Source organism: Convolutriloba macropyga, chromosome 14 (genome assembly GCF_964194025.1).
Source record: "Convolutriloba macropyga chromosome 14, txConMacr16.3, whole genome shotgun sequence".
NCBI lineage: Eukaryota > Metazoa > Xenacoelomorpha > Acoela > Convolutidae > Convolutriloba > Convolutriloba macropyga.
The window spans coordinates 40,720,941-40,747,662 of NC_134481.1; the positions used below are offsets into that span (position 1 = coordinate 40,720,941).

Below are 26,722 nucleotides of genomic sequence, written 5' to 3' on the forward strand. Positions count from 1 at the left end.
CAAAGTTTTTGAATTAACTTCATGTAGTCATCGGTTTTGTTTCAAAAACTTCTGCATATCCTCGTCACTGCTGTGACTGTCAGATCTGCAGAAATAATAGGACAATTTTCTAAGACGACGACTGGGACGAAAATCCCCTCAGTGAAAACTGTAAATCCCCAACAACAACAACTGCCAATAGCTGATCCGAGAACTATCGCACCGTTGAGAATTTGGGTAATTTATTTTGGTTAATTTAGTTCTTAAGGACTAAAATCAGCTTCGCTCTACTTAGGGACTCCTTTGTCTGCATACTAGGTTCTAGGACATTTAGGCGGAGCAAAATTGTTTTCGAAAATTCAAACACGAAAGTGAGAAATGCTCCTCCCCAATACTGGATGCATTTTGGCTGGTCTGGGGCCCTCCAAGCACTACAAGCTGATGCTTCAATTGGCTAATATTTACCAGTATTGGGGATGGGCATTTCCTAATCTAGTTCTTGTTTTAATAAAAAAAATTGGACCGTCAACAGTTTCGCGCAACCTACGCGTCCCGAGCCTCGAATGCAGGCGATAGAGCTCCTTTTCTTAGTGTAAGTAAATTCCTATATCTCGCCTGCCGCTAGTTTGAATGCAATTTGCCCTACGTTTTGATTTTGCTCAATTAAAAAAGCACGTACTTCAATGCGTAGCTTTTTGAATGTTCAAGGGTTTTCTTTTTCTATGGTATTTCAGATACCCATTGATGTTATTCTTGGGTCTCGCGCGCACTAAACGTTTCTTGGTGCGATATGAACCTAGTGTTTGTCCTGATCAGATGAGCGACTGTATTTACGTTGTCAATACATGAGGACACGATTAATTATTGAAAAATTGCATTGTTACGATCTAGATATTAGCTATGCAGTATTCCATTTGTGTGTAACTTTTCTTTCCACCGACTTCCTGACGCAGATTAAAAATAGAAATTATTACGCTCTGGAGATGTTGAAGGCGGGTGCTAATACGCGGCCTTAATTTTGTACGTGCCTTCTTCATGTCGTCGGATTGGTTAAAATCAAAAAGCGCGTTCCACTATTTTCCCGGAGAAGGTAGAGCAATTAAATTTTGCGTTGTTTAATTTCCCTAGCTTCCATTTTGTTTCAAAAGAAGAGATTTGGCGCTTTATCCTTAAATACGTTCCTGGTAAGCGCGGAGGAAAACTGTTCACTTGAATTATTTAAAGAAGCTGAGTGTCATACTTTTAATTGATTCAACTCAACATGCCACAAGGAAGGCGCAAGCAACCCTTCAGCCAGAAGCAGAAAAAAATTCAACTACAGGTATGTCTAAATTCAACTACAGGTATGCCAAAAAATAGCATGTCGGTTTGTGCATACTGAAAGTTCCAACGCAATTCATGATTAAAAAAACTACAAGTAATGGAGAGTGATTGTATTGCGTTATCTCCTGCTCAATATTTACGTAAATTGAGCGAGCAGAAATTCAAACAAATGAAAAAGACGATCATTGAGCGCTTTAAAGAGTAATTCTAACAACTGAACTAAAAGGCAAAAAATGAACAATTGTCGTTTTGATTTTGTCTGTTTCTGCTAGTTGTAATTGACGATTTCTGGTTTAGAATGCACTTCAAATTGTGATTTTTTTGCTACTGATACCGGCAAATTGATTCATGTAAAAATTTACATTCTTTATTCATTGATTATTCCCGTTTTCCCAAAAATTGGAAAAAGTAGTCATGTTACACGATCAGTACCTTTTGCTGAAGCTGTTTTCTTCCGAGGAGGGGAATTAGACGAACTAGCAGCATTAAACTTCAGGACAATTTTATTACGCTTTTAACAGCTATGGTGGTTTTTAACTGCTATCGATTGAAGTATGCCTTTTCAATGCAAAATATTTCCTTGCTCGTTTCCTTCTAGAACATCTTTTCGATTTCACTCCTCAAGTGACCTTTTCAATGACTTTTAATTTTCAAGTGGCCGGCCTCGCTTATAGTTCAAGAGCAATTCATCCGACGCTAGTCTGTTTATTTTTTAAATCAGGTCTTGGCTAATGATAATGATACTGTTTTCTATGTCAACATAGCAAGCATATTTGTTTCTTATCGTTTTCTCATTGATTGATTTCCCCTTAGACAACAGTGAGGACTCTTGTACTTGGATAATAAACTGCTCCTATGACTCATGCAACCCACGTGGTAAACAAAAAAAACAAGTTGAAATTAATTATTTCAATATTTGGTTGTAAACCAATGGGTGCTACTACTATTGGATATGAAAATCAGAAAATATTAAAATTTTGTCAAAAACCAATTAATTTTGATAGAATTTTTATATTTTTTGCAAACTTCTAATCATCACCGTTTCTGTGTGGTTTCATGATCAGTTTTTAATGTTACGTAACTACTATTTAATTATATTCCTACAAAAATATGGACATAAGTTAGTTAGAGCTCAGATGGCGATGACAAGTGTGAGGAAAAATGGATTGTTTTGGAATCTTTTGCTTTGCTAATTTTATCGAATTTGGTGGCTTTCAGGCCTTATGCAGACTTATTATTGTTTTGGTTATGATACGGGACTGGTAACAACAAGTCAAAACAATGAGAGAGAGATTTTAGGCTTCTGTGGGTCTTTCCACATGGGTTTGCACCCTTCATATAACGACTGAGCTGAGCTTCTGCACCGGGTTACAATGTCCACAGCTGCAGTTGAAAGCCCAGGAACATAAGTTGACTTCCGAATAACTTTTGAAGAAGTAGTTCCAGTATATTTTTGTTAAATATTTCTTAGCAATTTGATCGAGATCGACGTTCCCTACTTTTCGTATTATATTTAGTAAATAACTGGTTTTTTTCCAGAAGTTTTCATCAGCCTTCCTTTTTCTTGTTTTATTAATTGTTATTAGCTCGTTTTGACGTGTGCTTAACAACCCTTCATTATTGTTTGTTTTAATGGGTATTTTTATATTGTAAGATCCTTTAAGCAGTGAGATGAGCATTAATTGATCATGCAATTCAAAGTAATATGACAATGGCAGCAACTTCAGTGTGGTCAGTCTTTGCTTGTAACTAATTTCCCAGTTACTGATTATCCACGACGTTGATTTTCTTTGAATGCGCTCGAGGTCTTTGCTTTCGGTCTTATTCGCGAACCATGCTTGTGAGGCATAACTTATGACGTATAACGTAGCCGACATATGCATTGAGTTTTGTTGTTTGCGATGCAAGGTTTGATATGTTTCGTTTTAGGAAATAAAACGCTTTCCAGGCTTTGCTACAACGTTTCTTTATATTCGCTTTTCATGATAACTTAGTAGCCATAATTATACCTAGATCTTTTTGCTCGCTTTTATTTGAGAGAGTTTTAGAGTTAAGTATAAAGGAGTGCCAGTTTTTTTTCGTTTACTTTAATCGGCCGGATGTGACATTTGCTTTCATTGAGTTGCATTTTGTTGTTATGGCACCATTTTTCGATTTTTTCCAGGTCACTTTGTATATTTGCTGGATTTGTTGATACAAGCTTGAAATCATCTGCGTATCCAAACGCAGAGCATTTTGATGTTTGTTGTGGAAGATCGTTTATATATATTATGAAAAGTAGGGGACCTAGGAGAGATCCTTGGGGGACACCACTGGTTACTGGTACAGTTTCAGATTCCGAGTCATTTACTTTCACGTATTGTTTTCTATTTGATAGGTAACTGGCTACAATCTTTAAGAAATTTCCCCCTACACCCAGGTTCTCCACTTTGTTAATCAGAAGATCGTGAGGAACTGTATCAAACGCTTTTTTGAAGTCAAGGTAAAGTACAAAAATTTCGTTGTCTTTTTCGTCGAATTCATTATACAACAGGTCTAGGAAAAGCAACATCTGGGTTACTACTGATCTATGCATTCTAAATCCGTGTTGTGATGTGCGGGATAAATGTTTCAACCTAATCATTTTGTATGATATAATTCGATTCCTCTAATCGTCTATCTCTTAATGTTTTGGTTGATTTTTTGACTTTTTTGGTATTTTTCTTTTGTGATTTTTGAACATATTTGTTAATCAGTGAAAATTATTAAGTTGTTTTTTATTATTTTGCTTATAGAATTTCGGATCTATTCTGTTTCGGCCCCCAGTGTTTTTTATGACCCTCAGTTAAAAAGTATGTATTGTTATAAAGCAGGTCACTATGTAAAAATAATGCATATGGGCCTGGGGGGTCATAAAACATATATTCCCACTAAGCTCGGGGCGAAACAGTATAGATTATAAACTGCTACTCTGTGGCTCATGCAACCTACGTGGTAAACCAAAGATAACTTAAGTTGAAATTCATTATTTCAATATTTGGTTGTAAACCAATGGTTGCTACAACTATTGGTCATAAAAATCACCTAATATTAAAATTTTGTCAAAAAGTCGATTAATTTTGATAGCTTTTGTTTGCAAATTTTACTTAATCACCTTTTCTGGGTGGTTTTATGATCAGTTTTTAATGTTGCGTACCTACTATTTAATTATATTCCTGCAAAAATTATGGTCCTAGATTAGTCAGATGGCAATGACAAGTTTGAGGAAAAATGGATTGAGTATTGGATTCTTTTGCTTTGCTAATTTTTATTTTTTTTTTGAATTTGGTGGCTTTCAGGCCATATGCAGACTTATTATTGTTTTGGTTATGATACGGGACTGGTAATAACAATTCAAAACAATGTGCGGGCTAAATGTTTTAACCTAGTCATTTTGTTTGATATAATTCGATTCCTCTAATCGTCTATATCTTAATATTTTGGTTGATTTTTTGTTTTTTCAGTAATTTTTTTTGATATTTGAACAGATTTGTTTGTAATCAGGGAAAATGATTAAGTTGTTTTTATTAATTTGCTATGAAGAATTTCTGGTCTGTTCTGTTTCGCCCCCTGTTACGAGAGATTGACAAATTCGAGTTTGTTTGATCTTCTTTTATGACTTCTGGAAGAAAGTTCCAGATTTCAGCCTTTTTCAGTTTTTTAAATCTCTTGGTACTAGGTGCAGGTAAAAATGATTTATGATTTTAATTCAAGTGTTTCATTCCTCTTTTTGCTGAGATGTGAGTTATGGAGACCAGTTATTTTATGCCATTCATCAGCCTGGTAATTTTATTGATTTCATCAGCTTGTGTCCATCTTAAAAATTTTCGTTCTTTTTCAGCGTTACCAGATATTTCGCTAATAATACATAGTTTTGCGACTTCAGTTCTCTGATGGGGATTAGATATTCAACTTTATTGTAAGTTCTGTTTTTATTTTTTGTTTGTTTCTGAATGATATCGGGAATGTTTTCTTGCTCTAATGATGTCAAAAGATGAAATTGTGTTCTCGTTACGGGGCGTTAAATTTTGGTAATCGAATATTTGTTATGATGGAAAAATAATGGTTTTGGCTGTAATTATGCGTTTTTTTAACGGGAAGGACCGGCGTTTTGAGTTGCTTCCTGAATTGTTCCGGCTCTTCGATCTAGTCAATTTTTCTCTTCGTGTTTGTTTCTAGTTTTTTGTTCTGTTACTATTCTTGATTTTGCCAGACTTGCTACTCCATCTCAATATGATTATCACATAAATGAGTGTTAAGTATATTGACAACATCTTTTTTTGTTTAGTTGAAACGTGAGAAACGCCGTGACTTCATAAAAAGTGCTTCCTTTGACCGCTCAGCCGAAGACGTCGACCCCGAGTCATCCAAATTAAGTCAGAGCCGGTCCAACTTGAGTTATGCTACGGCTAAGCTCAGCCAGAGCTCTCTATTAGCCGGTGGAGGGGCTGGCTTCGGTGGTTCCAGGGGTGCTTTGGTATCTTTTGGGGGGAACTATGGTGCTGATGAAGACGGTGGCTTAACTGTAGATGAGAATGGGAACACAACATCAGCCCTGGTGTCTTCAGAAGATGACAGTGATGACGTATCAGCTGATTATAGCGAGGAAGATAATGACGTCACTGCTATAAGCCAAACAGGTGAAGCTCTTGTTCAGTCGTTATTTTCCTTTTTTAAGGTAGATTGAGATGCTTCAGGTTTAGTGTATATTAAGTCCGGAATAGATGAATGTTAAGTTGATACAGTCGATTTGCAAAGACTTTTATAGAGGAATTGGTATGATGAATAAGTACTAAGATCATAATGATAAAATTTCACTATGGAAATGAATTTGATCATATATATTTTTTGAAATGTGGGAGAATAAATTTTCAGATATTGTTTAATTGCTCTCAAACGAAGTTTGTAGCAATTATATTAGTCCTGTCGGTGTTTTTATGCGAGTTTTCGCTTGACCGATTTTTCGTCTGACGCATTCGACTTTTCGCCTTTAAAAACGGGGTGAACAGGTAGCGCCCAGCGGGTATTCAGTGCTCTTAGAGCCTTTCAGCTCACAAGTCTACAAGAATGAGATTCACAGAATCTTGGAGACTTATACTTATGGTGTGAGTAGTGAAAAATGGGGTGGTCTACCGCACAGATATAGAATCCCTTCCTATCTAGTCTCGAACCTACTCAAAAATTACTCCATTTAACACCTGGAACGCTGCCTACACCATTGAGCCACGAAAGCCAAATACTGCTAACGTTGTATCACTATATACGGTTATTTCGTTGGATGTTTAATACATCGTAACGCTACTTGCGGTCGTTGGTTTGCTGCATAAATTAGGAATGCTTAAATGCGGCTAGCTACAAAACATCGAATTTAGCTAATGAACGACTCAAAATACCGCAAGTCAAAGGCAACTTGACCCAGATGGTACGTCGCTATGACCAACTGGGTCAAGTTGACTTCTTGTAACCCAAAACTACTCTTTATCGTGATTGAACAAACAGCCCAAAATACTCAGTCATTAAATTTCAGCAGTTCCAATGAATAGCTGTCCGGAATACTTAGATAATTTTCGATACATAGTCTGCAGTGCCAGGTCCTCATTCCCTCTGTTTCCTTTTGATTCAAACAACAAGAGACGCAAGACCGACCAACGAGAGGCCAACCAGACAACCCATGAGAAATCTTATGTTGTAGCTGCTGTACAATTGTGTTAGATGGCTATGATATTCGTCTATTTTAACCCGAAAATTTGTAGCAATTATATTAGTCCTGTCGGCCTTTTTTTATGCGATTTTTTGCTTGACCAATTTTTCATCTGACGCATTTGACTTTTTGTCCTCAAGAACGGGATAAACAGGTAGCGCCCAGTGTGTATTAAGTGCTCTTAGAGCCTTTCAGCTCACTAATCTCCAAGTATGAGATTCACAGAAACTGTTTTGGAGACTACTTATGGTTTGAATGTGAAAGGCGGTTATTAGAGATTGACACCCCCCACAACACTCCCCCTCTCTCTCTCACTTCAACCCCCCCGCCCCTGTCACTTCACTCCCACTCCTCTCACCCCCCACCCCGCCCCCAATGCCCACGCCTGCAAATCGTACGGGCCCCGTGCAGACAAAAACTGCCCTCCTACCGTTGCCCCACCCCCATCAGCCCCTGGTGCACCCCGCTGCACTCACCTCACGCCCAATCAATTAAGCTAGAGCTAGGCTCACTAAACCGTGGCTAGCTACTGACAAAGCCAACCGCTCTCAGGTCGTTTGAGAGCAATTCGCCCGACGTTAGTCGGTTATATTCTGTCTTCCATTCCTCATTTACAACGCTGATTAAATTTACAGTGATTGAACAACATTCCAATCTTAATCGTGAGTTTTGTCTTTTTGAGTTCTATTTTGTCCCCCCCCCCCGCGCTCATTGGGTGAAAAAACAAAATTTTATAGGTTTGCTCTTAATTACAGGTTCTGCAGACAACCTTTCAATGGATGGTTTTTACTCCAAATCAGTTCCAGTAAACCGACTCAACCAACAACCTCCATCAAATGCGACTAACTTCAAAAAAAGTGGTGCCAAGAAAAATAGTTTGAGCTGTTTTGCAAATGCCCTTCCCTCGACCTCCAGCAGGGGGTACGACCCAAACAAATACAGACTCCACTTTGCAAAAGAGTCCAGAGAGGAGATAGATGAGAGGAAGCTGGATGCACAGCGGAGGGTTCTTCAAATGTTGCCCAGGGAGAGCCTCGAAATGAGTATAGATCAGGTAGTTGTCCCAAATTTTCACCCCTACTCTGGCTCCCCACTCTACCATTTTGGGGGGGGGGGGGGGGGGGGGTTGAGGGGGTGAAATGATATGGCGTTAAAATACACAGGGTTACATGAATCGAGGTGAAAGGAAATAGAAGCAGGTTAATATCCCGCCTTTTCAGCCCTATATTATTTCGCCCCAATTTAAATTCTTATATAGTTGGTACTATTAACATGACAGATTATGAATACATTGGGTTTGTAAAGAAGAGGGTTAGTAAAGAATAGCAGTGTTAACGAACCCAAAGTTTGGGATACGTAGGGTTTTGGGGTAAAAAGTTTGTGGAGTGAAATGATGGAAGGGTGAAATATTGTGTTTAAATATGTGGGGTTAAATGAATCGGGGTGGAAAGATCTAGAAAAACCAGTCAGTATAGCTGTCAGGTGAAAAGTTAGCAACTGCTAAGTAGCCGAACTTCACTCGCATTTGGGTCTCATCAAACATAAATGCATATGGGCTGAAGAAAAGATATATCAGCTTAAAATTTTTGGGTTTTGGTGGCTAGATGGTCCATGAAATTTGGTTTATGAAAGTGATGTTTCATAAATTTTAGAATTTTAGTAACTATTCGGCACAATTCCTAAAACTGAAGCACTTCTCTCACAACTTTGAAGGTTTGAAAATTTGGAATATTGTGTGGCAAACAAAATTTTGGTTATGCCTTTCTTGCTTCAATGGTTCGAGCTTTGCCTTGAATATCAAGAATCTGTCACTGGGTTTGGGCAGTGAGCTATTTGGAAGCAAACATAATCAAGGTACCGCTGCTACCTTTACTGATAATATATTTTGAGACGAATGCATTTTTCTTGAATCTAGTCAATAAAAAGAGTTAGTGCAAATTTTTGATACTTCAACAGAATTCGAAATTTCAAAATTTTTTAAAAAAGAACAGGATCTTTTCCGTTTGTGAACCCCCCCCCCCCCCCCCGTCCGCTATGCATCCCCCAATTACAGAGCACATGTCATTACATAGTAAATCATTATGTAAAAATATAGCACGTGCGTCTGGGGTGCAATGTGCAAATAATATTCACCCACTAAACTGGGGGGGGGGTTAGGGAGGACACAAACGGAAAAGATTCAAAAAAAAAAATATTTTAAGGAAGTTATTTCTATGTGAACGTGGGTGCTGTTATTGAACACTTTCAATTAGGAGCCTGATTTAACAAGAATAAAAGGGCTTTGTCTTTGCAACAATAAATTGTCAGATTTCAGTCTGTCTTTACCATCTTTAAGTTGTGAAACAAGATTAGCTTTGTTAGAGTAAACAAAAACAAATCTTTAAATTCAGACGTTTGTTGAAAATTTAATCCTGTTAATACAGACCATCTTTTATGCTCAGACACAAGAATTAGGGTGGCAAAACAACGCAGTAATTGTCAACAAAATGTGAAATATTTATCAAATTGAAATGTCAAATGATTTAGTGCTGACGTATTTGCTGTTCGATGCTTTCTTTGTTTGGCGTGACGAGTCCGAAAAATTATAACATGAATACGAATGACTTATCGCCGAAAAAATAGCATTTTTGTCAGATATAAGTAACTTTCGCCTTATCAACCCTTAAAAAAATTTTCTGCGAATCATAGCGAGCATTGGTCGAAAATTTGGAATTTTTCGGGCTGGAAATGAAAGCAAACCCCTCCACTTTTTAGTTATGATGAAGACTTGGTCATATTAGTTAAATAAACAGTATTTTAATGAAAAATCATTCAGATGTACGTATTGAAAAAGACGACTTGTGCAATTCTGCGTGGCACAGAAAAATCCAACACAGTTGTCCTTGCTGAAGATTGGTTATATGAGGTAACAAGGTGGCTCGGTAATGTGCTTTTGCACCTAATATTCCGACCCCGCTTATCCACAATTTCGGCTTAATTGTCTACCAAACAAAGAAGAGATAAAATGGTCAAAAATATTTGATGTATGAATAAACAATTGCTTCTAACTTAAATCACTTAGAAATTTAAATGCCATATTAGAGGGCTGATGACACCTTTAAGACTACCAGACGACAAACAAAGAAATCAAATGATTATAACAAACATTTATATCCACAACTCAATGTCTATTTTGTTCAAAAAACACAAAAACGAAGTCAAAATACCTTCGAAAAACCTAAATTAAACTAATCAGTTTCCACTTCACTAGAAATAAGAATCATGAGATTCAGAAACACAATGACAAAAAAGGTTAGCACGATAAAGTTAAAATATATATATTTTTTCGATTTCATAAAATGACAACCATTAGGAACCAATTGAAGTTTTAAACAGGTTTATGCTCTTTCATACCTAAATTTGAAGACATTGAGACCTGTTGGATAAGTTTTTTTGGATAAGTTGTATGTCTACGAAAACAAATGACAAATTCAGACAAAAAAAGTTAATGTCCAATCTGTTAAAACCATAAATTATTTCGTAAAAACTAAGATATTATCACTTGCTCGTTCTTTCAACACCAATAATGAGATGTGACCCCTGAAAAATGAGACTAAGTAACAATTATTTGGAAAAATATACATTTTTTTCGAAAACAATTTCAATGACCTATAAACATTGGCGGTCAACTGAAATTATTAAATAGTTTCTTTTGTTCCTCAAAAGCCATTGACATTTGTCATTGTTCAGAATATTTTTTACATCTATAAAAAAAACGAAAAAACACACAAAAATTGAAAAGGTTTTTTCGCGAAAAAATGGTATCGAAGCCGTTGCTACAATAAGCAATGCACCAAAAAGTTTATATATATTCAATTGTGCTTTTTTCAACATCAATAATTTGATATGCGTCCTGTAATTAATGACAGTAGGTTACAGTCGATCAAAAAGAACAAGTTCAAATTCAAAATTTAAGTATATATATTTTTTTAAAGTATTTGATTTCCAATCATGAGAAACTTAGCTACCAACTGTAATAAGAAAATAGGTTCCTTTGTTAATCCATATGCAGACGTTAAAACATGCAGTTATCCAGTATTTATGATACTACTGCAAAAAGAACAATGAACAAAAATAAAACACTGAATCGAGGCTTTTTAATCAATAAACAATGCAATAAAAATATTTGATACGTTCAGTTGTGCCTTTCATGAAATTTGTGCCTTTTATTATGAGACCTGTAATTATTGAAACTAAGTAGCAAGTAGACAAAAAAGTAGAGAAGTTAAATTATATAGACTTCAGAAAAATAATAGCTATTAACTAAAATCAGTAATCAGTAAATAGTTTCCTTTGTTCTTTCATAGGAAACCGCCAAACCAATTATCAAGCAATGGTCTTACGACTACAAAAAGAAGGACAAAGGAAGACATATAAAAAATTCCATTTCCATCTACAAGACGGTGTCGAAGCAGTTAGAAGCATTATCTGTTCACTGAATAACTGATGTGTTTAATTGTGCCCACTTTTAAAACGCCAATAATATGATATCTGTTCTGTCAATAATATGTCAAGACAGTAAACAGAACCTCGAAGAGGGGAAATTGCCCAAAAATCAAAACGTGAAAATTCGTAGTATCAAAGCAGACGGACCTTTACTTAAAATGTAAAACGGCAAAAATGTTTAATAATCCATCGGAGAGACGATGCGACCTTAATTTGTTGACTTTATTCTACCAGTTGATCAAAAAGGAGAAAAAAGTAGCAAATCTCAATAATCCATTGTTGATTTTGAAAATATGTATTTTTAAAAGTCAAAACGACCATAAGTTTTCGACTAAAAACTAGATAAGTTTCCTTGAAACTCCTTAGGAAGTCAATTGGACCTATCGTTAGTACGCTTTGATTTGAATTGTTCTTTTCTGTAATTAACCTAAAAAAGCAAAAAAAATTTGATAATATTTTTTAAAACATCGACTGATTACAATCGGATTTTTTTTGGGCTTTCACAGAACAGTGATTACACCAAAACTAGCCTTGCTAATGTCATTAGGAACACGAAATTGTTCCAGATAGTATGGATATGGATAGTTTGACTGAAAAAGTCAATATATCAAAATTTAGTGATTCTTTTTGCATAATTATCGAGTAAAATTAGTAAAAAAAACAACTGCACAAATTTTGATTCAAAATTATTGTCAGAGAATGCACAAGTAATTTTTGCTTTATTTAGAGTTAACAAAGATTGTTGCAGTAGTTTTTAGATGTTTTTCGGCAAATTTTTAGTGGTCTGAAAAGCTCCTTTGGTCCCGTTTTTGATGAAAAAAAGGCTAAATTTTAATTAATTAATTTTAACCAGAAATTGGATCCAACATTTCAACAACACCCTTCTGTTTTTAGAGGTTAAAACCAACAATAATATATTTTTAATAGCCGCACAGCGATTGCTGGGGCTATTATTGGCCTTCTCTTGGTTTTTTTCGTCGTCATGATTTTTGTTACGACTATATGACGTCACAGCCACTTTTTGTTCATTCGTTCATGAAATTTCAACTGAATTGCATGTGTGACGTCATTTTTCGCTCTTAGTGGAGCGAGTTTTTTTGTTCATGCGCGTGATTAAATTTTTGGTCACATTTGACTTACCTCACTCTCAAAAATGACTTCAATTTGAAATTGACCTTTATTTACTTTGATTCAAATAGATAAGGTCAAATGGGTGTGTGTCACTCTAAATGAAGGATATTTGAGATCAGCTTATAGAGGCAGCAATAACTTATACAGATTTTTAATCAAAATATAACAGATCAGCCTTTAATGAAAAGACGAATTTTTTGGTCTGTCTTTACTGTTTTTTTAGACTGCCGATCTACGAATCTATTGCGGCTATTTTCTGGCAATCTGCCAGCTATGTTTTACAAATTTCAACATAGTTTTTTGCAAAATTGGCAAAAAAATCCTAAAAATATGTAAAATGTTGGAACAATAACAACGAAAATCAGTCAAATGTTCACCTAACTTTAAACCTCGATGAGTGCGTGGAAAAAATGAAATTCAAAGAATTCAGTAGTATACTCTACACTGGTCGGGCTTTCTAATGATACCACTCACAACCCTGTACGATGAATACATCGGCCAGAATTGACATTAAAAAGCCCGTTTGATTGTATATAGTTCCTCCTCTACTAAAGTGGGTCGGAACAAATAAAAAAACATACCTGCTCAAAAAGCATATTTTCAAAAGTTTTTTTATAGTATAATCTACATTCAAAGGGCTTTTCAATGATATAACTCATGTCTTTATCCGAAAAAATGAAGAAAAATTACGGAAAATGTGATCAGAAATGCCTGAATGTTCACAAAATTTTGGACCTCGATAACCCCCTGTAAAAAAGGGAATTCAAAAATCTTTTTAATTCCATTTTTTACGCTGTACGGGCTTTTTAATGATACCTCTTTTAACTCCTACGATGAATATATCGATAGTAGAAAATTGACTGAGCAAATAAACCCATTTGAATATATAGTTTGCTCCCAATCCGCATATATTGGGGTCGGAGCAATAATAATCAGACGAGCGTTCTCGTCAAAACATATCTCAAAAGGCATACTCAATGCTGTTATTGAACACTTTCAATTAGGAGCCTGATTTAACAAGAATAAAAGGGCTTTGTCTTTGCAACAATAAATTGTCAGATTTCAGTCTGTCTTTACCATCTTTAAGTTGCGAAACAAGATTAGCTTTGTTAGAGTAAACAAAAACAAATCTTTAAATTCAGACGTTTGTTGAAAATTTAATCCTGTTAATACAGACCATCTTTTATGCTCAGACACAAGAATTAGGGTGGCAAAACAACGCAGTAATTGTCAACAAAATCTGAAATTTTTATCAAATTGAAATGTCAATTGATTTAGTGCTGACGTATTTGCTGTTCGGTGCTTTCTTTGTTTGGCGTGACGAGTCCGATAAATTATAACATGAATACGAATGACTTATCGCCGAAAAATAGCATTTTTGTCAGATATAAGTAACTTTCGCCTTAATAACCCTTAAAAAAATTTTCTGCGAATCATAGCGAGCATTGGTCGAAAATTTGGAATTTTTCGGGCTGGAAATGAAAGCAAACCCCTCCACTTTTTAGTTATGATTATGAATTGGTCATATTATTTAAATAAACAGTATTTTAATGAAAAATGCATTCTGATGTACGTATTGAAAAAGACGACTTGTGCAATTCTGCGTGGCACAGAAAAATCCAACACAGTTGTCCTTGCTGAAGATTGGTTATATGAGGTAACAAGGTGGCTCGGTAATGTGCTTTTGCACCTAATATTCCGACCCCGCTTATCCACAGTTTCGGCTTAATTGTCTACCAAACAAAGAAGAGATAAAATGGTCAAAAATATTTGATGTATGAATAAACAATTGCTTCTAACTTAAATCACTTAGAAATTTAAATGCCATATTAGAGGGCTGTTGACACCTTTAAGATTACCAGACGACAAACAAAGAAATCCAATGATTATAACAAACATTTATATCCACAACTCAATGTCTATTTTGTTCAAAAAACACAAAAACGAAGTCAAAATACCTTCGAAAAACCTAAATTAAACTAATCAGTTTCCACTTCACTAGAAATAAGAATCATGAGATTCAGAAACACAATGACAAAAAAGGTTAGCACGATAAAGTTAAAATATATATATTTTTTCGATTTCATAAAATGACAACCATTAGGAACCAATTGAAGTTTTAAACAGGTTTATGCTCTTTCATACCTAAATTTGAAGACATTGAGACCTGTTGGATAAGTTTTTTTGGATAAGTTGTATGTCTACGAAAACAAATGACAAATTCAGACAAAAAAAGTTAATGTCCAATCTGTTAAAACCATAAATTATTTCGTAAAAACTAAGATATTATCACTTGCTCGTTCTTTCAACACCAATAATGAGATGTGACCCCTGAAAAATGAGACTAAGTAACAATTATTTGGAAAAATATACATTTTTTTCGAAAACAATTTCAATGACCTATAAACATTGGCGGTCAACTGAAATTATTAAATAGTTTCTTTTGTTCCTCAAAAGCCATTGACATTTGTCATTGTTCAGAATATTTTTTACATCTATAAAAAAAACGAAAAAACACACAAAAATTGAAAAGGTTTTTTCGCGAAAAAATGGTATCGAAGCCGTTGCTACAATAAGCAATGCACCAAAAAGTTTATATATATTCAATTGTGCTTTTTTTCAACATCAATAATTTGATATGCGTCCTGTAATTAATGACAGTAGGTTACAGTCGATCAAAAAGAACAAGTTCAAATTCAAAATTTAAGTATATATATTTTTTTAAAGTATTTGATTTCCAATCATGAGAAACTTAGCTACCAACTGTAATAAGAAAATAGGTTCCTTTGTTAATCCATATGCAGACGTTAAAACATGCAGTTATCCAGTATTTATGATACTACTGCAAAAAGAACAATGAACAAAAATAAAACACTGAATCGAGGCTTTTTAATCAATAAACAATGCAATAAAAACATTCGATACGTTCAGTTGTGCCTTTCATGAAATTTGTGCCTTTTATTATGAGACCTGTAATTATTGAAACTAAGTAGCAAGTAGACAAAAAAGTAGAGAAGTGAAATTATATAGACTTCAGAAAAATTATAGCTATTAACTAAAATCAGTAATCAGTAAATAGTTTCCTTTGTTCATTCATAGGAAACCGCCAAACCAATTATCAAGCAATGGTCTTACGACTACAAAAAGAAGGACAAAGGAAGACATATAAAAAAATTCCATTTCCATCTACAAGACGGTGTCGGAGCAGTTAGAAGCATTATCTGTTCACTGAATAACTGATGTGTTTAATTGTGCCCACTTTTAAAACGCCAATAATATGATATCTGTTCTGTCAATAATATGTCAAGACAGTAAACAGAACCTCGAAGAGGGGAAATTGCCCAAAAATCAAAACGTGAAAATTCGTAGTATCAAAGCAGACGGACCTTTACTTAAAATGTAAAACGGCAAAAATGTTTAATAATCCATCGGAGAGACGATGCGACCTTAATTTGTTGACTTTATTCTACCAGTTGATCAAAAAGGAGAAAAAAGTAGCAAATCTCAATAATCCATTGTTGATTTTGAAAATATGTATTTTTAAAAGTCAAAACGACCATAAGTTTTCGACTAAAAACTAGATAAGTTTCCTTGAAACTCCTTAGGAAGTCAATTGGACCTATCGTTAGTACGCTTTGATTTGAATTGTTCTTTTCTGTAATTAACCTAAAAAAGCAAAAAAAAAATTGATAATATTTTTAAAAACATCGACTGATTACAATCGGATTTTTTTGGGCTTTCACAGAACAGTGATTACACCAAAACTAGCCTTGCTAATGTCATTAGGAACACGAAATTGTTCCAGATAGTATGGATATGGATAGTTTGACTGAAAAAGTCAATATATCAAATTTTAGTGATTCTTTTTGCATAATTATCGAGTAAAATTAGTAAAAAAAACAACTGCACAAATTTTAATTCAAAATTATTGTCAGAGAATGCACAAGTAAATTTTGCTTTATTTAGAGTTAACAAAGATTGTTGCAGTAGTTTTTAGATGTTTTTCGGCAAATTTTTAGTGGTCTGAAAAGCTCCTTTGGTTCCGTTTTTGATGAAAAAAAGGCTAAATTTTAATTAATTAATTTTAACCAGAAATTGGATCCAACATTTCAACAACACCCTTCTGTTTTTAGAGGTTAAAACCAACAATAATATATTTTTAATAGCCGCACAGCGATTGCTGGGGCTATTATTGGCCTTCTCTTGGTTTTTTTTATTTCGTCGTCATGATTTTTGTTACGACTATATGACGTCACAGCCACTTTTTGTTCATTCGTTCATGCAATTTCAACTGAATTGCATGTGTGACGTCATTTTTCGCTCTTAGTGGAGGGAGTTTTTTTTGTTCATGCGCGTGATTAAATTTTTGGTCACACTTGACTTACCTCACTCTCAAAAATGACTTCAATTTGAAATTGACCTTTATTTACTTTGATTCAAAGAGATAAGGTCAAATGGGTGTGTGTCACTCTAAATGAAGGTTATTTGAGATCAGCTAATAGAGGCAGCAATAACTTATACAGATTTTTAATCAAAATATAACAGATCAGCCTTTAATGAAAAGACGAATTTTTTGGTCTGTCTTAACTGTTTTTTTAGACTGCCGATCTACGAATCTATTGCGGCTATTTTCTGGCAATCTGCCAGCTATGTTTTACAAATTTCAACATAATTTTTTGCAAAATTGGCAAAAAAATCTTAAAAATATGTAAAATGTAAAAATCAGTCAAATGTTCACCTAACTTTAAACCTCGATGACTGCGTGGAAAAAATGAAATTCAACCCTGTACCACTCACAACCCTGTACGATGAATACATCGGCCAGAATTGACATTAAAAAGCCCGTTTGATTGTATATAGTTCCTCCTCTACTAAAGTGGGTCGGAACAAATAAAAAAACATACCTGCTCAAAAAGCATATTTTCAAAAGTTTTTTTTATAGTATAATCTACATTCAAAGGGCTTTTCAGTGATATAACTCATGTCTTTATCCGAAAAATTGAAGAAAAATTACGGAAAATGTGATCAGAAATGCCTGAATGTTCACAAAATTTTGGACCTCGATAACCCCCTGTAAAAAAGGGAATTCAAAAATCTTTTTAATTCCATTTTTTACGCTGTACGGGCTTTTTAATGATACCTCTTTTAACTCCTACGATGAATATATCGATAGTAGAAAATTGACTGAGCAAATAATCCCATTTGAATATATAGTTTGCTCCCAATCCGCATATATTGGGGTCGGAGCAATAATAATCAGACGAGCGTTCTCGTCAAAACATATCTTAAAAGGCATACTCATTCGATGAATCACAAGGCTCCTCAGTGTTATTTTGAGCTGATACAAAAATTTTATAGCAAAGCTTATTTATAAACTCTCAAAAGAAAACGTTTAAAATGAAATCCCCTTAAAATTGAAAAGTCTGTTCTTTGAGGTGGTTTTTTAACAAAAAATACGAAATACATCGAAACGCAAGAGAACATTGAAAATGCCAACTATCATCCAAAACTTTAATTTCAACATTTGGCTACAAAATTTAGCAGATAAAATTTGACGTCTAATAAAACTGTTTTATCCAATTTTGCGGCCAATAAAAAAAATTTCAAGGTACAGGGTATGCTTGTTTGAGCCACAAAGCTACCAACTAAGAAACTATAAAAACGAGAAATACTAACGGTTCTCAGTCGTCGTGACATAAATTTCGAAAATCTACTTAAATAACGTAAAGGCGCATAGAACGAACAGCTTTGGACAAGAGACCAAATCAACTTGAGATAGGAAATAACGCATTAAAAAATTGGTCGAGTCGACTTTGTAGCTTCATTAATTGTGGTTAATATTTCAAAAAGAGATACATAGTTTAAATAATCATAATGTTGACCATAGTTTAAGGATCCATGCCATGCTGACGCTGACATAAATATATCGAAATTCTTGAAAATGTAGTCAAGATTTTCAAAAGTTTAGCAAAACAGCAGAAATGTTATACGAATTGAAACCTTGAGAATTTGCTTAATCATGAGGGCAGTGAGACCTGTCGTCAGGGAGAAATAGAAACAAGAGCAAAATTTTTTGTGAAAATATAGTCAAAAAGGATATATAAAAATTGGAAAAAACTGGAACCACAGAAATATGTGTTTTTTAATTCAAAAAATGAAAGCTGTGTAGCGAGAGTAAGTGGGAAAAAAAATGAAAAAAGATGACAAGCGTGGAAAGCCCGTAAAGAAATCACTTATTTTTGAAAAGCAATGGTGTCAAATTAAAGTCAATCTTAGCTACAAGATTGAGCACTGATTTTGATCGTTTTTCTATAAATCTTAAATTCGTTGAGAGCTGTCTCCGCTGAGAATATGTAATAATTTAACAAAGGAACATATGATGGTGTCAAAGTTGCGACAACCATTAGAGACATTCTCGAACCATAAAAGAGATTAGTTATGCCACATGACAGATCAAATGAGATGATATTAACCAGACAATGTCAGGACAACCATACAAAAAAAACCTCCCAACAACAAAAAGGCGAAAAAAAATCAATTTTCTCTGGAGTTCAAAACCTTGAATAGATTCAATTATGCAATTTTAGAGAGCCAATGAGGCCCATCGTTATAGAAAATAAGTAATACGACAAAAATGCTAGAATTTTTTACGATAACATATAGTTGTGAAACCCTTCAGAGATGACTTGAAACCAATGAACTAATTCAGTCTCGCCTTGTTTGACAAAATTTTTGAAAAATTCACTGAACTATAACGAAAACAAAGGGTGTCTACTCAGTTGAAAGCGTTAAACATACTTAAACCATTTAGATTCATTTATGCCTCATTAAAGAGCCAATGACGTCATTCAATATTGAGACTAGGAGACATGACAACAATAAACTAGAAATTGGTGCAAAAAATGTATTTCTTCGATGAGTTACATTTTCACGGGAACTAATGGTGTCTAAGTCGTGGAAGCCGCCATTTGATGTGAATATAAATTTGCATCTAGTCAACATGAAACACAAGTTATATTTTACAACTGTTTGTGAAAAATGAGAAAATTCATTCAAAGCACAGTTCGAATTGTCACAATTAAAAAATTCTCAAAAAACATTTTTTTCAAACTATGTCCTCAATTTTCAAAAGCAGTTTGCTTCTTTTATTGTTTCAGCGTGACTAAAAGCACAATTTGACTTCTAATTGACAACAAAAAGTGTTGCGGGTCAAGTTCTTTGAATAGCTGGAAGATTACCGCAATTGAGCTTCTCTCAATTTGAGTCGTCAGCTGTAAAAGGAATCACAAATATTTCTATCGGATTTATATGGTATATACGGGTTTAAAGTGGGTTTACTTAAGCTAAAAGTTGAATCTATAGCGTCAAATTATCTATTTGTTTGACTAAATTAGCAAAGAAATCGACATAAAATTAAAGGGTGCGTCTATTTTGTAAACGAGCTTTTCATCATTGATTAAAGGCTAAATTTTTCAAGTTTAAAGTAAATTTAATTGAAAAATTGTAAATTAATAGTAAGTGAATCAAAGCTGAAATAAAACAAATATTTTGGAAGAAAGAAGTATTGTGCGGCTGATGTTCATTTTTCGAATTGTTTAAATTTGGGAACTGGAATCTATTTTCCGAGAAAGTAAACTTGACCTTTGTTGAATGAAAACAAAGAAGATGACTGGAGTGTATTTTATCCATATCCTAAGAAATGTTGGAACATGTTTCTCGGTGCTTTTGGTATAATCTGGCAAAATTAAAAAAAGTAATTCAAACAATATTTCCCTGGTTAATAGCCGCACAGCGATAGCTGGGGCTATTATTGGCCTTCTCTTGGTTTTTTTTTAAATTCAAAGAATTTGAATTGTATTGGGGCGCTGTCTTTTTTTTTAAGATCTGTTCCCACATTTTCATGATTTTTGAAGTCAAATTGGAGTAGTGATTTTGGTGACGCCGAAATAGGAAATGGAGCGAAAAAGCGAGCGGTTTTGCGGCGTGAATTTTTTTCGCTCTAATTTTAAAGTAGAGTGAGAAAACGGTGTTTTAACAAAAATTCGCTTTCTCACTAGTGGTTTTTTGTTCACATGCGGCAATTTCACTTTGATTTTTACTGTTTCGATTTTTTGGATCAGATTTTTCTTCTAAATGGTTTTCCCAATCAATTCATAGTCCGTTCTAGGTCTAGTTTTCTGTTTAGTCAATGAAAATTCTTTGAATTGTACGTCAGGACTAGTCCTGCTATGTTTTTTTATTTCGTCGTCATGATTTTTGTTACGACCATATGACGTCACAGCCACTTTTTGTTCATTCGTTCATGCAATTTCAACTGAATTGCATGCGTGACGTCATTTTTCGCTCTTAGTGGAGCGAGTTTTTTGTTCATTCGCGTGATTAAATTCTTGTTCACACTTGACTTACCTCACTCTCAAAAATGACTTCCTCACTTCGAAATTGACTTTTATTTACTTTAATTCAAAGAGATAAGGTTAAATGGGTGTGTGTCACTCTAAATGAAGGTTATTTGAGATCAGCTAATAGAGGCAGCAATAACTTATACAGATTTTTAATGAAAATATAACAGATCAGCCTTCAATGAAAAGACAAATATTTTTGGTCTGTCTTTTTTACTGTTTTTTTAGACTGCCGATCTACGAATCTATTGCGGCTATTTTCTGGCAATCTGCCAGCTATGTTTCTGAGTGATCTATTTTGAAGCTCTCTTCGGTACTCCAGTCGTCTATGTGTGTTTCGTTTAGCGTCGCAAGAAGTTGTCTTTTTTCGTATGATATTTTGGATATGAAATTTTTGGTCGATCGTTACTTACGCCAAAAGAAGCGGAAGGAAGAGCAAATGCTGCGAATAATTGGTTTTGTCGGTTTCCTTATTTTCAGGTCTTCGGTCTCGGTACTTCAATAGAAGACTCCGAATCACCAGCAGAAGAGGTTCCTTCTCCTTTAATGGACATGCCAAAACGTCCATTGTGGAGCTACAAACTGGACAAGCTACAGTTGGAAAAACAGGAGGAAAAGTATTTCAGAGACTACATCACGCAGTTCTACTCGAGACACAATATGCGTATAGCAAAAAGACAACATTCGATGACTGAAGCACAGGGTGTGGGGGACACGAGCGCGCTCAACAACCACAGCACTGAACAGTTAGTTGGTCTGAGTTAGATATTACGTTTTAGTGTTTGGAAAGAAGATTGAGCGTTGAGGAAGAATGAAAACTGATTTCATGAGGAAAAAAGAGGGAAAAGATTTGAAAAATTGTTTTGAGTTAGCTGTGTTCGTGTATATTTTGCTTATTTGATTTGGCCATAAAGAATATTTACCCACTGTCCAATCGATTTGTTTTTAATAGCCGCCCTCATCTTCTCAGCCGGCTATTATAGCGCTCCTATTTTTTTTACAATTCAAAGAATTTGAATTGTATTGGGGCGCTGTCTTTTTTTTTAAGATCTGTTCACACATTTTTATGATTTTTGAAGTCAAATTGGAGTAGTGATTTTGGTCACGCCGAAACAGGAAATGGAACGAAAAAGCGAGTGGTTTTGCGGCGTGAAATTTTAAAGTAGAGTGAGAATACGGTGTTTGAACAAAAATTCGCTTTATCGGTAGTGGTTTTTTGTTCACATGCGGCAATTTCACTTTGATTTTTACTGTTTTTTCGATTTTTTGGACCGGATTTTTTTCTAAATGGTTTTTCCAATCCATTCATAGACAGTTTTAGGTCTAGTTTTTTTTTGTTCAATGAAAATTCTTTGAATTGTACGTCAGGACTTGTCCTGCTATGTTTTTTTATTTCGTCGTCATGATTTTTGTTACGACCATATGACGTCACAGCCACTTTTTGTTCATTCGTTCATGCAATTTCAACTGAATTGCATGTGTGACGTCATTTTTCGCTCTTAATGGAGCGAGTTCTTTTGTTCATGCGCGTGATTAATTTTTTGGTCACACTTGACTTACCTCACTCTCAAAAATGACTTCCTCACTTTGAAATTGACTTTTATTTACTTTAATTCAAAGAGATGAGGTCAAATGGGTGTGTGTCACTCTAAATGAAGGTTATTTGAGATCAGCTAATAGAGGCAGCAATAACTTTACAGATTTTTAATCAAAATATAACAGATCAGCCTTCAATGAAAAGACGATTTTTTTGGTCTGTCTTTTTTACTGTTTTTTTTTAGACTGCCGATCTACGAATCTATTGCGGCTATTTTCTGGCAATCTGCCAGCTATGTTTAATCATGCAGCATATGTTTAAAACATAACAAATATTTTTAGAGTATAAAGAGTGCAACATAAAAAAGAGTGATGTGTGCATATTTTTTTTGGAAGGAACGCAGAAATTGTTCAAGGTAATATCTAAATTGGTTCAATCTTGAGTTTTCATTGTGAGCTCGGTTTCTGTCTGCCCTAAAACTAATCTTTAGCTACGATTGTTTGCGCAAAGCACAATTTTGAAGCAAAGCAAATGTTTAGAGCTTGTTTTTTTTGTGGTCTTTGTGTCATTTCTTCTGCCGATTTGAATTTTGAGTTTATATAATAATAATAATAATAATAATAAATTATGTTCTATAGGCAACAGCATCACGAGTTAATCACTCATTTCACAACACAATCATTTGACTACAGAGAAAACCCGTTCTCAAGAGTCTCTGAGGTTTAGATGAAGTTACAGATTATATCTTAAAATAGTTTGAAATTTAAAAAGAAAAATGGGAAAAACATACAAACAAGGGGTTGGAAAATTTAACTAACGCTAATTAGATAGTTCTGCTATAACTTTATGATTTTCTAAAACATCACTATCTAGAAGTCTATCTAGAAGCTATTAGATGACTATCTAGAAGTTTATATCGGGACATTTGAGTTCGTAATTTTTCCATTGCTCTAAAATGGCAATTAACAGATATGCGTGAGTTTTTGTATCCATTAAGTAGAGGAACGGTACATTGATACTAAAAGTTACGTAATTAATCCTATAATCTACGAAGTAGTCTTAAAATTACGAAGTATTCTTTTTGTTCCTATGTTTCAAGCAATGTGTCTTTATTCTCCTTATTCTGGCATGAGTCATTATAACATTCTCCTAACGCCTACAGTTTTACTGGATATTCTTTTCATAGTTGATGTAAAATTTTAATTATTTGAGCTGTTTTTCTCAGTTTTTGAACTTTTTTTGCAATTGATATCATATAATGCAGCAATGAGAATTTGTTAAAATTACCTTCAGAACTTTAGACTATTTTTTCTCTTTTCTATGAATATTCTTAGGGCTAAGTTTAGCTAATAAACAATTTTATGCGTTGAGTATTCCATCCTTTTTTTTTCTTTTCCAGGATTAATTTAAATTTAGCAATGGTTTGAATTTATTTTTGTGTCTTTGATATCTCCCAACAATATAGAAGTATTTTGTTCTAAAATGCGTGATTTTCTACTATTACCATGAGTTATTTTTTACAATTTATAACCAGGTGATATTTGAGTCTATCAGTATTTTTCCGTGTCTAGCAGTATTTTTCCATGTCTATCAGTGTTTTTCCATCCTAAGAATTTTGTCCTTCAAACCAGATATTTTTTAATAATACAATTTTCAAAATTATATCTGAAGATTTCAATCCTAGAAGCGTTTTTTTTTTATTTTTTCTGAAATCAATCGTTTTTCTGTTAGTTTGTTTCAACGATGTCGATGCTCAGAGCTGTCTCGTTTTTTCAGGGGGTGTAAAGTTTTACCAATTACTTCAATTAAATCTGGTGGGATGAAAAGGATAGACGATTTCGGACAAAATATAATGGTTTCCGCTGCAACTCTGGTATTGTTTGAAGTTCTGACGCTGAGGCTTCCAGTTGCTTCCGCAATTCTTCAGGCTGTGTTAAAAGAAGATATGTTCACTTTTTTCGAGTTTTTGATGTCAATGAGAAGTCAGTGATTAGATTGGCAATTAGTCACGCTGGATAATTTTTCAATTTTCGAGATAGAATTTTTGTACGTGCTACGAGATTTGATTCATGTTTTCTGTGTGCTCCTAAAATTTTTACATACCTGTACTCTAATTGCACCTATTCGTAATTACTTGGTCGCCCAACTGGCAGCTAATCTTTTAATGACTTTGAAACCAATTGTTGTCAAAAAATTTAATAATAATACTTACCCGTTTCTATGCTTGCCTGTTTTTAATAGCCGCCCTCATCTTCTCAGCCGGCTATTATAGCGCTCCTATTTTTTTTACAATTCAAAGATTTTGAATTGTATTGGGGCGCTGTCTTTTTTTTTAAGATCTGTTCACACATTTTCATGATTTTTGAAGTCAAATTGGAGTAATGATTTTGGTCACGCCGAAACAGAAAATGGAACGAAAAAGCGAGTGGTTTTGCGGCGTGAAATTTTAAAGTAGAGTGAGAATACGGTGTTTGATCAAAAATTCGCTTTATCGGTAGTGGTTTTTTGTTCACATGCGGCAAGTTCACTTTGATTTTTACTGTTTTTTCGATTTTTTGGATCGGATTTTTTTCTAAACAGTTTTCCCAATCCATTCACAGCTCATTCTAGGCCTAGTTTTTTGTTTTAATTAAATTTTCATTTCTCGCTAGTGGTTTTTTTGTTCCTATGCGGCATTTTGACATTGATTTTTTGTTTTTATTTTTTGATCTGATTTTTTTTAAAATGGTTTTCTCAATTCACTCATAGTCCATTCCAGGTCTAGTTTTTCTGTTTAGTCAATGAAAATTCTTTGAATTGTACGTCAGGACTTGTCCTGCTATGTTTTTTTTAAGATCTGTTCACACATTTTCTTGATTTTTGAAGTCAAATTGGAGTAGTGATTTTGGTCACGCCGAAACAGGAAGTGGAGCGAAAAAGCGAGTGGTTTTGCGGCGTGAATTTTTTTCGCTCTAATTTTAAAGTAGAGTGCGAAAATGGTGTTTGAACAAAAATTCGGTTTCTCGGTAGTGGTTTTTTGTTCACATGCGGCAATTTCACTCTGATTTTTACTGTTTTTTCGATTTTTTGGATCGGATTTTTTTCTAAACGGTTTTCCCAATTTATTCACAGCTCATTCTAGGCCTAGTTTTTTGTTTTATTTAAATTTTCATTTCTCGCTAGTGGTTTTTTTGTTCATATGCGGCATTTTGACATTTTTTGTTTTTTTCTTATTTTTGATCTGATTTTTTTTAAAATGGTTTTCTCAATTCACTCATAGTCCATTCCAGGTCTAGTTTTTCTGTTTAGTCAATGAAAATTCTTTGAATTGTAGGTCAGGACTTGTCCTGCTATGTTTTTTTTAAGATCTGTTCACACATTTTCATGATTTTTGAAGTCAAATTGGAGTAGTGATTTTGGTCACGCCGAAAAAGGAAGTGGAGCGAAAAAGCGAGTGGTTTTGCAGCGTGAATTTTTTTCGCTCTAATTTTAAAGTAGAGTGCGAAAATGGTGTTTGAACAAAAATTCGGTTTCTCGGTAGTGGTTTTTTGTTCACATGCGGCAATTTCACTCTGATTTTTACTGTTTTTTCGATTTTTTGGATCGGATTTTTTTCTGAACGGTTTTCCCAATTTATTCACAGCTCATTCTAGGCCTAGTTTTTTGTTTTATTTAAATTTTCATTTCTCGCTAGTGGTTTTTTTGTTCATATGCGGCATTTTGACATTTTTTGTTTTTTTTTCTTATTTTTTGATCTGATTTTTTTAAAAATGGTTTTCTCAATTAGCTCATAGTCCATTCCAGGTCTAGTTTTTCTGTTTAGTCAATGAAAATTCTTTGAATTGTACGTCAGGACTTGTCCTGCTATGTTTTTTTTTAAGATCTGTTCACACATTTTCATGATTTTTGAAGTCAAATTGGAGTAGTGATTTTGGTCACGCCGAAACAGGAAATGGAGCGAAAAAGCGAGTGGTTTTGGCGGCGTGAAATTTTTTCGCTCTAATTTTAAAGTAGAGTGAGAATATGGTGTCTGAACAAAAATTCGCTTTATCGGTAGTGATTTTTTGTTAACATGAGGCAATTTCACTTTGATTTTTACTGTTTTTTCGTTTTTTGGATAGGATTTTTTCTAAATGATTTTTCGAATCCATTCATAGTCCGTTCTAGTTC

General features: G+C 34.2%; 1 protein-coding gene across 1 annotated transcript in view; it reads left to right on the plus strand.

Annotated features, from left to right (window-relative positions):
* The first annotated feature begins 711 nt into the window (after nucleotides 1-711).
* Nucleotides 712-26,722, plus strand: part of LOC142353305 (guanine nucleotide-binding protein-like 1) — a 70,685-nt gene continuing 44,674 nt past the window's right edge. Inside the window, exons 1-4 of the mRNA XM_075405536.1 lie at nucleotides 712-1,300; nucleotides 5,609-5,960; nucleotides 7,777-8,075; nucleotides 21,517-21,782. Of these exons, the coding sequence (XP_075261651.1) occupies nucleotides 1,241-1,300; nucleotides 5,609-5,960; nucleotides 7,777-8,075; nucleotides 21,517-21,782 (977 nt within the window). The 5' untranslated portion in view covers nucleotides 712-1,240. The remainder of the gene's footprint in view (nucleotides 1,301-5,608; nucleotides 5,961-7,776; nucleotides 8,076-21,516; nucleotides 21,783-26,722) is intronic.